Source organism: Eupeodes corollae, chromosome 1, assembly GCF_945859685.1.
Source record: "Eupeodes corollae chromosome 1, idEupCoro1.1, whole genome shotgun sequence".
Classification (NCBI taxonomy): domain Eukaryota; kingdom Metazoa; phylum Arthropoda; class Insecta; order Diptera; family Syrphidae; genus Eupeodes; species Eupeodes corollae.
This window is the reverse complement of record NC_079147.1, coordinates 255609162-255622544: the sequence shown is the minus strand read 5'-3', so window position 1 is coordinate 255622544 and position 13383 is coordinate 255609162. Positions and strand designations below refer to the sequence as shown.

The 13383-nt window shown below is 38.4% G+C and overlaps 2 protein-coding genes across 2 annotated transcripts; both read right to left on the bottom strand.

Annotated features, from left to right (window-relative positions):
* Nucleotides 1–8888: 8888 nt before the first annotated feature.
* On the bottom strand, nucleotides 8889–10458 carry LOC129940653 (probable methyltransferase-like protein 25). The gene is made up of 2 exons (XM_056049053.1): nucleotides 9877–10458; nucleotides 8889–9815 (listed from the first exon to the last, which is right to left on the bottom strand). Exons 1-2 carry the CDS (start codon nucleotides 10456–10458, stop codon nucleotides 8928–8930), a joined length of 1470 nt encoding a protein of 489 aa, XP_055905028.1. The 3' UTR covers nucleotides 8889–8927.
* A 15-nt stretch (nucleotides 10459–10473) lies between these two features.
* LOC129940654 (protein LTO1 homolog) lies at nucleotides 10474–11047 on the bottom strand. Its single transcript, XM_056049054.1, has one exon. It carries the CDS (start codon nucleotides 10891–10893, stop codon nucleotides 10474–10476), a length of 420 nt encoding a protein of 139 aa, XP_055905029.1. The 5' UTR covers nucleotides 10894–11047.
* Nucleotides 11048–13383: the final 2336 nt, after the last annotated feature.

Genomic DNA, 13383 nt, shown 5'->3' with positions numbered 1-13383 from the left:
GTAAGGTTGAACTACTTAGTGAACACCTTATAGGGCTTCTTCGACATATTCGGAGCCCAGGCCTGTAAGGAGCGGTTTATCCGACTCCCCTTCCTTGGATTTAAACTAAGGATCTGGCCCTCCAGGTTGGGGGTTGTGCCGTCGGGGTGACTTCCTGGCCACGTAAAAAATACCTTCAGTTTCGAAGCACCAACAAGCCTCGGATACGGACGGATTCACTGTTGATAACCCACGCACACGAAATAAGGACAACGAACTTCGGATATGCACGTGGAATGTTAGGTCCCTTAACAGACCACGTGGGGCCGAAGAATTAGCGGAGGCCCTAAACTGCTGCAAGGCAGATATTACCGCCATCCAAGAAGTGCGATGGGATGGACCGGGCAAACCCAAACTAAAAGATCGCGTTATATACTACGGCGACTGCTACCGAGAGCAAAGACAGCGTCTATTTGGGTGTGGATTTGTTGTTGGAACTAGACGCAGGCAAAAAGTCTTGAGTTTCAACAGTGTGGCGCATCACGACAATCCGCATCAAGGCTAAATTCGCCAACATAAGCCTAATATGCGCGCATTCCCCAACAGAGGAAAAAGATGAAGACACCATAGACATATTCTTCGAACTCTTGGACAAGACATATGAGCAGTGCCCTGGCTATGACATTAAAATTGTCTTAGGAGATTTTAATGCCAAGTTCACACATCTCAATATCCACAAGGGGACATGGAAATCTCCTGATCAATAAACCGTCAACCAGATTGACCACATTGCGATCGACGCACGACACTTCTCCAGTATCCAGGATATCCGAACATTCCGAGAGGCCAACATTGACTCGACCATTACCTCGTTGTAGCCAAGGTACGTCTACGGATATCCCGATCCAAAACAAAACAAAGAAGTTTGTGAGAAGATTCGACGTTAGACGGCTACAATCGCAAGAGACTGCCATGTCCTTTTCCGATCGAGTCTCTAATAACCTATTAAGGAGTCCTATGCTGCCTGCATTAAGCATTGAAAACCAGTGGCAACATTGCCTTGCAGCCATCAGAGATGCCGCCTCTGAAGTTCTAGGTATCACACGGCCACCACAGCGAAACCCCTGGTTTGACGACGAATGCCGGCAAGCACACGCAGCGAAACAAGAGGCTTACAAAACGGCGCTGCACAAAGGACTAGAGCTGCTTGCGAGCTCTACGAGCAGAAGAGGAGAGAGGAACACCGGCTTCTTAGATGGAAAAAAAGAGAGTATGAGCAGCGCGCGATCGAGGAGATAGAGGGATGTCACAACAGGAATGAGGTTCGTAAATTTTACTAAAGGGTAAAAAAAACCTCCCAAGGGTACCAGCCACGAACCGAAGCCTGTAAAGACGATCAGGGGAGCATTGTAGTAGAACCGCAGTCGATGCTGAGAATATGGAAAGATCACTTCTCCAAATTATATAACGGCGATGTCGAACCGAATTCCGCTGTAAGGGAGATAGAACCACTCAACCTAAGTGACGCAGATCAACTATTCGACCTTGATGAAGTGAAACTTAACTCAAACAAAGCTGCTGAAGCTGACGCCATTGCTGCCGAACTATTCAAAGAAGCAGGTGATGACTTGGTAGGGAGCATGCACCAACTCATCTGCAAGAAAGCATGCCCGATGAGTGGAATCTCAGCATAGTGTGCCCGATACATAAAAAAGGAGACCCTCTAAACTGCGCCAACTACAGAGGCATCAATCTCCTTAACATTGAGCATAAGATCCTCTCTGCCGTATTATGTGAACGTCTGAAGCCGTTTGTCAACAACCTGATTGGTCCCTATATTCACACTACGGCAGATCTTGGAAAAAACCAAGGAGCTTCAAATCGATACCCACCATCTCTTTATCGATTTTAAAGCCGCGTATGACAGCATCTATAGGGAAGAGCTCTACCGAGCAATGTCTAGTTTTGGCATCCCTGTCAAACTTATCCGTTTGTGCAGAATGACGATGGAGAATGCACGCTGCTCTATCAAGATCGGAAAAGATCTTACCGATGCATTTGCTGTCAAAAAAGGTTTAAGACAAGGTGATGCATTGTCATGCGACTTCTTCAACATCGTTCTGGAAAGAATTGTGCAAAACTCAACCGTCAACACTAGAGGCACAATCTTCCAAAGGTCCACCCAATTACGCAAATGATATTGACATAATTGGAAGATCAAAGCGTGATGTCAGTGGAGCGTTTTTGAGCATTGCGACGAAAGCGAAGAAGATGGGTTTAGTGGTCAATGAGGCAAGACCAAGTATTATGCTGTCATCAAAAAAGGACACTGAACAACGACGTCTTGGACAAAACGTTGTTGAAATAAGATTATCATTTATTATTATAACATTGAGCTTTACTTTGAATTTAACAACGTATAATGAATTCCATATCCAACTCAATTAATTATAATTTGTATCCACTGAATTTATATATACTCTAATACAATATTGTTATTGGCATCACTTTTATTAAACTTCCTTTTTTAATAAAATGTCTGGCTCCTTCTTCTCTTGCCAAATCTCAAACGAGTAAGTTGTGTTTCTCTTTATTTCTTCCTCCTTTAAATCATAGATATCCGCCTAAACTCTGCAACAGGTTATGGGCCCAGATAGCCGCAGCAGTGGAATACACAAAAACTGAGTTGTTAAATACTATTTTTTGTTTTATCTTCTGTGCGGGGATTCCGTTGATTTTTTGTTCGATTCCTGTTGGCAATACATCGTGCGAAAGATGTCTGTTTCCATGTTGCCTGTAATCGATCGTCTAAAAGGAAGAGAAAACTTCGATTCTTGGAAGTTTGCCGTGATGAACTACCTGCAGCATGAGTTGCTCTGGAAATGTGTGACAGGAGAAGAGAATGATCCAGTTAAATTGTTAAAAGCGAAATCAAAGTTGATTATGCTGATTGATCCGATAGCTTATGTCCACGTGCGAGAAGCCACTACCGCAAAAGAAGTTTGGGATAACCTCATAGCTGCATACGAAGATTCTGGTCTCACAAGGAAAGTCGGCCTTCTTCGTACACTGGTCACAACCAACTTAAATAATTGTTCTTCGATAGAAGTGTACGTGAATAAAATTATCATGACCGCACATAAATTAAATAGCTTAGGTATGACTGTTGATGAAGAGTGGATCGGGACGCTGTTGCTTGCTGGTCTGCCAGATCATTATAGACCGATGATCATGGGTCTCGAAAATTCAGGTGCGAAGATTTCTGGTGATTTAATAAAAACGAAATTGCTGCAGGAGGAAACGTTGGCGAGTGGAACCGTTGGTGAGGGAACTGTGTTTTTTAGTGGTGCTGGTGGCAAAAGGTACAAGAAAACGAAAAAGAAGCTAGGCCCCCGATGTTATGAATGTAACCAATATGGGCACATCTCGAAAAATTGTACTTCTAAAGGAAAAAATGAGAAGGTACACTTAGTCTCATTGACAGCAAAGGTACAAAATATGGACGAGTGGTACATCGACTCAGGTGTGTCCGCGCACATGACTATGCGCAAAGATTGGCTGAAAAATACTACACCTTCGCTCAATGATGTGGCTACAATTGCGAATAACAAAACTTTAAGAGTTGAATCGAGAGGTGATATATGCATCTATGGTTTTGCAAATAACTCTAGTGCTGCGATCAGCTTAAAAAACGTGTTATACGTCCCAGGTCTATGTGCAAACCTACTCTCGGTAAGTCAAATGCTTAGCAATGGTAAAGAGGTTGTGTTCTCTGAAAACATGTGCAGAATTTTCAATAACACGGGTGAGTTACTTGCCACTGCTACTTTACATGGAAATATGTTTAAATTAGATGGCGCTATTCAGTCAAATAATATCTGCAAAAATACTTCTTATAACGTTTGGCATAGGAGGCTAGGTCATATTAATTTCGATAACCTTAAAATAATGAAGGACTCCAGTGTGGAAGGCATGGATTTTGTTGACACAAACAAGGAACATTGTGAAACTTGCTTAAAAGGTAAGCAATCCAGGTTGCCATTTAAATCATCGAGTTCCATTTCTAAGGAGGTGTTAGAAATTGTGCACTCTGATCTTTGCGGACCGATGCCACAAAAATCCTTAGGAGGCGCAAGGTATTTTTTTCTCTTACTAGATGATTTCTCTAGAAAAATTTTTGTCTACATGCTACATTCAAAAACCCAAGTGAAAGAGAAATTTCATGAGTTCAGGCTTCTCGTAGAGAATGAAACTAAAAAGAAAATTAAAATCTTGCGCACAGATAACGGGAGTGAATACTGTAACACTGAATTTTTAAGTTACTTACGAAATGCTGGCATACGTCATCAAACCAGTGCACCGTATACACCGGAACAAAACGGGAAAGCTGAAAGGATGAACAGGACAATAGTTGAACGATCTCGGTGCCTGCTTTTAGATGCAGGGTTAAATAAATCGTTTTGGGGTGAAGCTGTTGCTACTTCAACATATCTTATCAACCGAACTGCCAGCAAAGTTTTGAAAGATAAAACTCCAGAGGAAATGTGGTCAGGCAAAAAACCGAATCTCAATAATCTCCGTTTGTTTGGATGTATAGCCATGGTACATATACCGAAACAAAAGAGGACAAAATGGGATTCAAAATCCGATAAATGCATCATGGTAGGGTATTGTGAGAATACAAAAGGATACCGATTGTTTAATCCTATTTCAAAAAAATTAACTATCAGCCGTGATGTAGTATTTTTTGAAGATGAACTTTATTCAAATAAAATAACTGATACAATTGAAGATATTTTTCCCCAAAGCGTACTAACCTATGAATTTACAGGTGATAATGAAGAAGAAGAGCAGGGCGAAAGCCTAACGTCTGAAGAGGAAAATTCTGATGAAACCGAACAGATATCTATACAAAATGATGTTAATATCTCTGAAAATTTTATCCCTTCAGAATCCGAAAATGAGATGTTCTTCACCGATGATGACGAAGACTACACGCCACCCGCAGACCAAGTCACACCAACCAATGTCGATGGCCAATTCCAAAGAAGATCCAACCGCCCACCGAAACCTATAAGACGAGATGATTTCATTTCCTATGCTGCAGTTGCCGAGTGTTTAGGTGATCCGCTTACCTATGAAGAAGCGATTTCGAGAAACGATGCAGTGCAATGGCGAGAAGCAATTAATGCTGAATACGAGGCGCTACTACAAAACCGTACTTGGGAAGAAGTTGAATTACCACCTGGAAAAAGAAAATTAAACTGTAAGTGGGTTTTTAAAACCAAATTGAATCCCAAAGGTGAGATTTATAAATACAAGGCACGGCTTGTAGCGAAAGGCTGCAGCCAGAGACAAGGTTTCGATTACACAGAGACTTTTTCACCAGTCGTCCGATATAACTCAATTCGCTTTCTATTTGCCTTAGCCGCTCAGATGGATTTAGATGTGGACCAAATGGATGCTGTTTCCGCTTTTCTACAAGGTGACATTCAAGAGGAAATCTACATTGATCAGCCCGAAGGTTATAAGAATGGGAGTAAGGTACTGCGTCTTAAAAAGTCCATTTATGGGCTCAAACAATCTTCTCGTGTATGGAACAAAAAACTCGATGATGAACTGAAGGGTCTTAATATGCAACAGTCGAAGGTTGATCCTTGCATATACTTCATCATCGATGGTCAAAACATATTGATTGTTGCTGTATATGTGGATGATTTTTTAATATTATCCAATAATCAAAATATGAAAAATAATTTAAAGAAAAACCTTATGAATATCTTTCAGATGAAAGATATTGGACCGGCACATACCTTTTTGGGATTGCGGCTGCGCAGAAATCGTCAACAACGTAAAATATGGCTGGACCAGGAGAGCTATATACAAAGCATCATAAATCGATTTAAAATGAGTGAGGCCGTTAACAACACCAATGGATATCAACCAAAAGCTTTCAAAGAGTATGTCTCCAAAATCAGAAGAAGAAAGGGAACAAATGCTTAAATGCCCTTATCAAGAACTGGTCGGAAGTTTGCTGTTTGTGGCTCAAGTGTCGAGGCCCGACATTTGCTATGCAGTCAACACTGTAAGCAGGTTTAACAACAACCCAGGCAAGCTTCATTGGATAGCCGTGAAACGAATTGTAAGGTATCTTAAACAAACGTCTAAATATAAACTTTGTTTCCAACAGCAAGAAGACGGTCCTCCACGCATTACTGGCTATTGTGACTCTGATTTCGCAAGCGATAGATGAACGAAAATCAACATCAGGGTACGTTTTTAAGATGCATGGCGGATCCATTTCTTGGTGTTCAAAAAAACAACCGACGGTAGCCCTCTCAACGACGGAAGCAGAATACATGTCATTAAGCCTTTCCATGCAAGAAGGTTTATGGCTTCAAAATCTTCAAAAAGAACTTCAACCGAACTCACCTAAGATGCATATATTTTGCGATAGCCAGAGTGCCATACATCTGGCATCAACCAATAGTTACCACAGCAGGACGAAGCACATCGACGTTAAGCATCATTACATACGAAATATTATCAACGATGGCAAGATAATATTGGAACATATACCAACAGAACAAATGGTTGCTGATGCACTTACAAAACCACTTCCAGCGCTGAAGAACAACTACTGTGCCGAGTCTATGGGTCTGTTTAAATAGCATAAATAATTATCTAGAGGAAATGTTGAAATAAGATTATCATTTATTATTATAACATTGAGCTTTACTTTGAATTTAACAACGTATAATGAGTTCCATATCCAACTCAATTAATTATAATTTGTATCCACTGAATTTATATATACTCTAATACAATATTGTTATTGGCATCACTTTTATTAAACTTCCTTTTTTAATAAAATGTCTGGCTCCTTCTTCTCTTGCCAAATCTCAAACGAGTAAGTTGTGTTTCTCTTTATTTCTTCCTCCTTTAAATCATAGATATCCGCCTAAACTCTGCAACAAACGTCACCATGGACAGCTATAACTTCGAGGTAGTTAAGTACTTTGTCTACCTTGGCACCGCTATTAATATAGACAACGACACCAGCGCTGCTTCTTTGGACTCGAGCATCTAAAATCCTTATCTATAAGACACTCATCATCCCGGTCCTCATTTATGGCGCTGAGGCCTGGACCCTGTCAAAGAAAGATGCCAGCTTCTTAGGATGCTTCGAAAGAAAAATTCTTCAGGTGATTTTTGAACCCGTACGCATAGATGGAGAATGGAGGAGTAGATATAACGACGAACTGTACGGGCTGTACAGCGACACTGACCTGGTTAGCAGAATTAAAGTCCAACGGCTTAGATAGCTAGGTCCTGTAGAGTGGATGGACATCAACGCTCCAGCCCGGAAGGTCGTCGAATCCAATCCCGAGGGACGGCTCAGTAGAGGAAGACCGCGACTCAGGTGGCACACCTAGGTGGGAGGGGACCTCAACCAACTTGGCGTGCGAAACTGGAGACAGCTAGCTAGGGACCGAGCTGGCTGGAGACGCTTGTTGGTTGAGGCCCAGGTCCGCCCCGGACTGTAGCGTCACCTTAAGTAAGTGAGTTAGTGGAGACAGAGTCTAGGGACTTTAACGCAGCTTGGCTATCCGAGAAGATGCGTATATCATTAGTGGATATAATGTTTTCTCTAAGCCAAGATAGGACTTCTTTTATAGCCAGGATTTCAGCTTGGAACACGCTACAATGATCAGGTAGACGAAAGGAGAGACTTAAGTTTAGTCTATCTGAGTATACGCCTCCACCAACCCCATCCTCCGTTTTTGATCCGTCTGTATAAAGATCATCGTTTAAAAATGATGTATTTTCCCAAGAAGACCTGGGAGGTAAAGTCACTTTGAAGCTATAGTTATTAAACTGAGGATGGGGTATGGTGTAGTCAATATTACTGTCTATAGTTCTGAACGAGTTCAAAATAGTGGTTTGGCCAATTCCATTATTGATCCACAGAGAGGAGGCTTGAAGCCGTATGGCTGTATTTGCGGCCGTTTGCTTGCTGAAATTGTCTAGCGGTATTAGATGGAACAGAACATCAAGTGAGGCGGAGTTGGTAGAACGAATGCTCCTCCCATACACAGGCAGGCAATTCGTTGGACTTTGCTGAGTTTATCGCGATATGTCGCTATATTTAGCGCCGTCCATCATACCGCTACTCCATAAGTAAGGATCGGCCTTATGACCGAGATATATGCAGGGCTGTAGGAAATTTAGAATTTTAAGGATAAAAATGGTGATGCAGAAAAGCGATCTTATTTTGGGTCAAACAACTTTAGAAAAATGGCGAAGGGAGCTTTAACGTTCTGACTTGAACTCCAGAAGTACGTCAGGATCCCTGAAAACGTTAAGAAAAAGTGCGCAAAAAAAGGTCAAAAAAGAGCTTGAAAGCACAGTTTTGCGCACTTTTCTTTAACGTTTTCAGGGATTCTGACCTACTTCCGGAGGACAGGTTATAGCGTTGAAGTTGCCTTTGTCTTTTTTCTAGAGTTGTTTAACCCAAAATCTTGGAAAATATAAAAACTTAGAAATAAATGCAGACACGTTAGTCAAAAAGTAAGGTTAGAGCCACCTAAAAAAATTCCCTAATCTGAGCAAGAATTTGATAAGGTCAACAAAGACAAAAGAATTTAGCCAAGACAATGTTTGTTTGTGTGGCCTTTTCAACAAACCTATTGAATTTCAATCTTATGCAAAGCCAACTAAATTGAAATTATTCGTCGAAGGAACAAATCCTAATGGGAAGGGGGGTTTTGTCGCCTTCAATTGATGTTAAATTAAAGATATATTATGATATTGGTCAATTCTAAATACGGTTTCCATTCAATTTTTGGTGTACTCTTGACTCTTCCTGTTTGATGTCTTAAAAGTGAGAATAGCAAACAAAACCAAAATTCTTTATAAAAATAGTTTTATTGTAAAATCCGTAAAATCTATTTGAAAGCAACAATACAAAAGTGTCTCGGCGAAACAACAGGATCAAACAATGGAATCACATAACTATTGGCATAACCCTGCTCCCTTAAATACAACAAACGATCTAGGATAATGAGAGTTTCCAAAACAGGAGCAAATCCCATTCGAAGGAGATAAAATAAATCAAGGAATTTCGCTTGTTTTTCATACGTTTTCTCTATCCTTTCAATATCTTCCTCGGCGAGTGTTTCAAGCTCCAGGCTCACCTTTCTACTACATAACGCGATGTATTCTTTGAAGTTATTGAATTTTTTAATCTTGCCCACTTGCACGGTATCCTTGAGGCTTGGATCTCGCTCGACAATCATCACCTCCAGCAGTGCTCGATAGAACAACGATATATTTGGTAGCTCTTTGGCATTTTGAGTTCGGTGGATTGATTGTGCAGCCAGCATCCTTGCATTTCGTCCCATTCTAACTCGTTGGCCTTTAAGAAACTCGCTCATAGGGAATCCAATGTCCGACTGCTGCTCCATGATTACTTTGTTGCCAAAGAATTCATCGGTTGAGAATTCTTCCTTCAGCAGATGGTAACAGCAGCCGATGTTGCAAACGATTCGAAAGTCTTCTTGGGCTGAGAAGACCTGCAGACAAGTTGGAGCAAGATTCCCGCATGTGTGAAGACCAGTCAAACAGAGTGATGGACTTGAGTCAGCCGGAAGATCAAAGTCCTGCTTAACGAGGTCCTTGAAAGGCAATTTGGTGGTAATGAACTTGTTTGTGGTTTTGTAGTTATCTGGTTTCGGTTCGGCAGCTGGAGTGGGTTTTTGTTTCTTACCGCGTCGTGGAGGTTGGATGCCTTGACTTATAAGCTCAGCACGTTCTGTGAGTCCATTCCAAGCACGCTTAAATTAGAAGAGTTCCAAGGTTAAGAAAAATTATGACGTATAAAAAAAGAAAACTCACCTGAAGCTTTTTATTTCTTTCGGAAGCGTTTTCAGTATTTGTCTCCTTAAAATCGATTCCAAGGACTTTGTGGTCATACTGCAAAGCCAGTCGCGAAGAAAGATAACCCTTGCCATCGCCAGCGTCGACAATATAGAGATCCTTTGCTTCCTTGGCCTTATGGTGTTCAATCAAGTCGTTTACTAACTCAGCTGTAGTTTCAACTTCATGTCGCTTCTTTTCGCTCATAAATTCTTTAAGAGTCAGCGAGCTTCCCAAATTATTTTTTTCCAGAACCTTGTGTAAATCATCAACAGTTGTCAAGAGATGCTTCATGTTTTCTAAACGAAATCTCTTGGAATCCTCGAAAAATGTCCATACATCCTCGAATTTTTTTGATTCTATGGACTTCCAAAACACCTCATCGATACACTCATCGATATCGCTGGATTCCTTCACATTTTGTTGGACATTTTCTGGTATAAAAGTTTCCCAGTGATTATCAGTTAGATAATTGACCATATGGCAATTGACAAAATCCCAATGAGGTGCCAGAAACTTTAGAATTCCTTGCAAACTTGTTCTTAATTCTTTTGTGGACATTTTTCTTGTTTTCTCTTAAAATGATAAATCTTTTTGTTGTTCCACTGATGTTCCAGTTTCAGTAGAAGTTGGCAATCTTAACATAGCCTTGAGCTTCTTGTACTGAGTTCGAATATGTTCGATTTCACCAATGATATCAGCTTCAGGATCGTTAGTTTTTGGGAATTTCTCAAGAGCAGAACGAACTTGTTCTAAGGTTTTCTTAATGCGTTCGGAATGGGGAAGTTGTAAGTGGGCTATCACAGTGCCGTAATATGTTCCTAGTTCTTCACCCAAACTTACTCCCTGAGCGTAACCTAGCTTATAGCCTTCTAGATTACCTTCTTTAACACCGTCTTCGAAACCTTCTTGGTAACTTTTTTTGGATAGTTTTTCTTCAATCAGAGCAATATCATCGAAGATATCATTGATGTCGCGTTCTTCGAATGTTGTCATTGCATGGATGGGGACATAAAAGAGCGGTTGACCACGTCAGAATCTTATTTGAATATAATTAGGATGGAAATATGATTTATTTAGGATTTATTTACGAAAATAAAATATTTTTGTTTAAAAATTAGAATTAATCTTCTTGAAACGTCACTTTTTAGCACATGCATATGACAGCTGACACTTGAATACAGGGGTGTCATATTTTACTTATGGTACTAGATTTCTATATTAGTCTTTATGGGTTAACACAAAACAGTTATCAACATTTCAGATTTGCACAGAAAATTAAAGCCAAAATTTATTATCCCAAATCCGGATTTATTCAGAACCATTTTATAAATCTATACGTTTCTATATGTGTTTTAATATACTTTGAAGAACAAGTAGTTCATGTGGTCACGTTAACAGTGGCCGGTGTGATAAATCACAATCTTCGTTGATTTGACTACAGATTTTTACATAAGAAACAGCTATATACAGTTTAATACCTTATATTGAACTGCATTTACGACGTAATGGTCTTTTGTTGGCAAGAACCAATTTAATACGGCCTTGTAAAAGATCTCTAGGGGTCTTATTCAGGGCTACCCAATAAAATTCTTCATTTCGTACAGTCTCCTATATTGAGTCAGCTGTCACTTTTAAAAGTGTCATCTTTTGGTATTTGACAAGTACAAACTAAGCCATTTTAAATTTGTAAAGATTTAATACATATTGGTGAACATTTTGCAGCCACAATTTTCAAAACTTAGTGTCGCAAAACAATCTTCAAACAATTTGAGCCAATTGCACAATAGTTAGTGAAGTAAAGAATTGAAAAAATTGTTTATGAAGCCAGTTGACGATTTTTCTTCTGTCTTTGAAATAAGACATTCCATAACAGACATGACATCGTCTAAAGTCTTAAGACATTAAGATCAGTTATTACAACAACTCAAGCCTCTCTTTCACTATTCAACATCAATATCTTCACTTATTACGTCCTTGAAATGCATACAATTCTGGATTTTCATTGAAAAATCATGATCAATGCTCTAAAGGCTAATTTTCCGAATTGTTACATTTGGGCTTATAAAAAAGCTGTCAATTCGATTTTTCTCAAAAATGTTTAAATCATCATTTTTCGTTGCACAAAATTTGTTTTGGAGATAAAATTATTTTGTATTCATAAAATTTTCGAGGTGACAAATATTTTTTTTCAGTTTTTTTTAACTTCCCATAGGAAGTTATTGTAATGGGTCCGATTTGTCAAATTGAAAATTTTGACATTTCTAGACGTTTCAAGGTCCCTAGAGTCGAAATAAAAGATTTTTAGAAAGATGTCTGTGCGTGCGTGTGTACGTACGTTCGTACGTCCGTACGTTCGCGACGTTTTTTTCGTCGTCCATAGCTCAAGAACCAGAAGAGATATCGACTTCAAATAAATTTTGTTATACAGATAATAAGGCAGAAAGATGCAGAAAGGGCTCTTAAGAAAATTGCGTGGGTGGTTTTTTTACCATAGCAGTTTAAAAAAAAGGTAAAAATTTTGGTTAACCCTAAATATCTTACGAACCAAAAACACTAGAGACTTGAATTTAATTTTATATAATAAACTGTAACGTGATCTCAAAGAAATATATTTTTTGAAAAAAATCTATCTAACGGTTTTTTTTTTAAATCCAAAAAAACTGAAAAAAAAAATTTGTCACCTCCTAAATTTAACGACTAACATATGATTTCATCTCCAAAACAATTTTGAGCAACGGAGAATAATGTTTTTGAAATCTGATAAAATTTTGAGAAAAATCGAATTGACTGTTTTTTTTATAAAAAATAAAAATCTAAAAAAAACAGTACTCAAAGTTCGTAAAAATTAAATATCGATTCAAATATCTTTTCAAAAACTAAAGATTTAGGCTTCAAACTTATTTTATCTTATAAGAAATATTGTTTTCAACATTCAGTAAAATTTTGAAGAAAATCGAATTGACAGTTTTTTTTACAAAAAATAAAAACCTAAAAAAAAATTAATAAAAGTTGGTAAAAATTGATTTTCGACTCAAATATCTTTTCAAAAATTGTAGATATTGGCTTTTAACTACTTTTATCTTTCAAAAAATATTGTTGTCAACATTCAGTAAAATTTTGAACAAAATCGAATTGACAGTTTTTTTTATAAAAAATTAAAAACCGAACAAAAATTAACAAAAGTTGGTAAAAATTGAATATGGATTCAAATATCTTTTCAAAAACTTGAAAGTTAGACTTCAAACTTATTCTATCTTATGAGAAATATTGGTTTAAGCATTCTGAAAGATGTTGAGAAAAATCAAATTGACAGTTTTTTTACAAAAAATAAAAACCTTAAAAAAAAATTTATAAAAGTTCGTAAAAATTGATTTTCGACTCAACTATCTTTTCAAAAATTGTAGATATTGGCTTTTAACTACTTTTATCTTTCAAAAAATATTGTTGTTAACATTTAGTAAAATTTTGAAAAAAATCGAATTG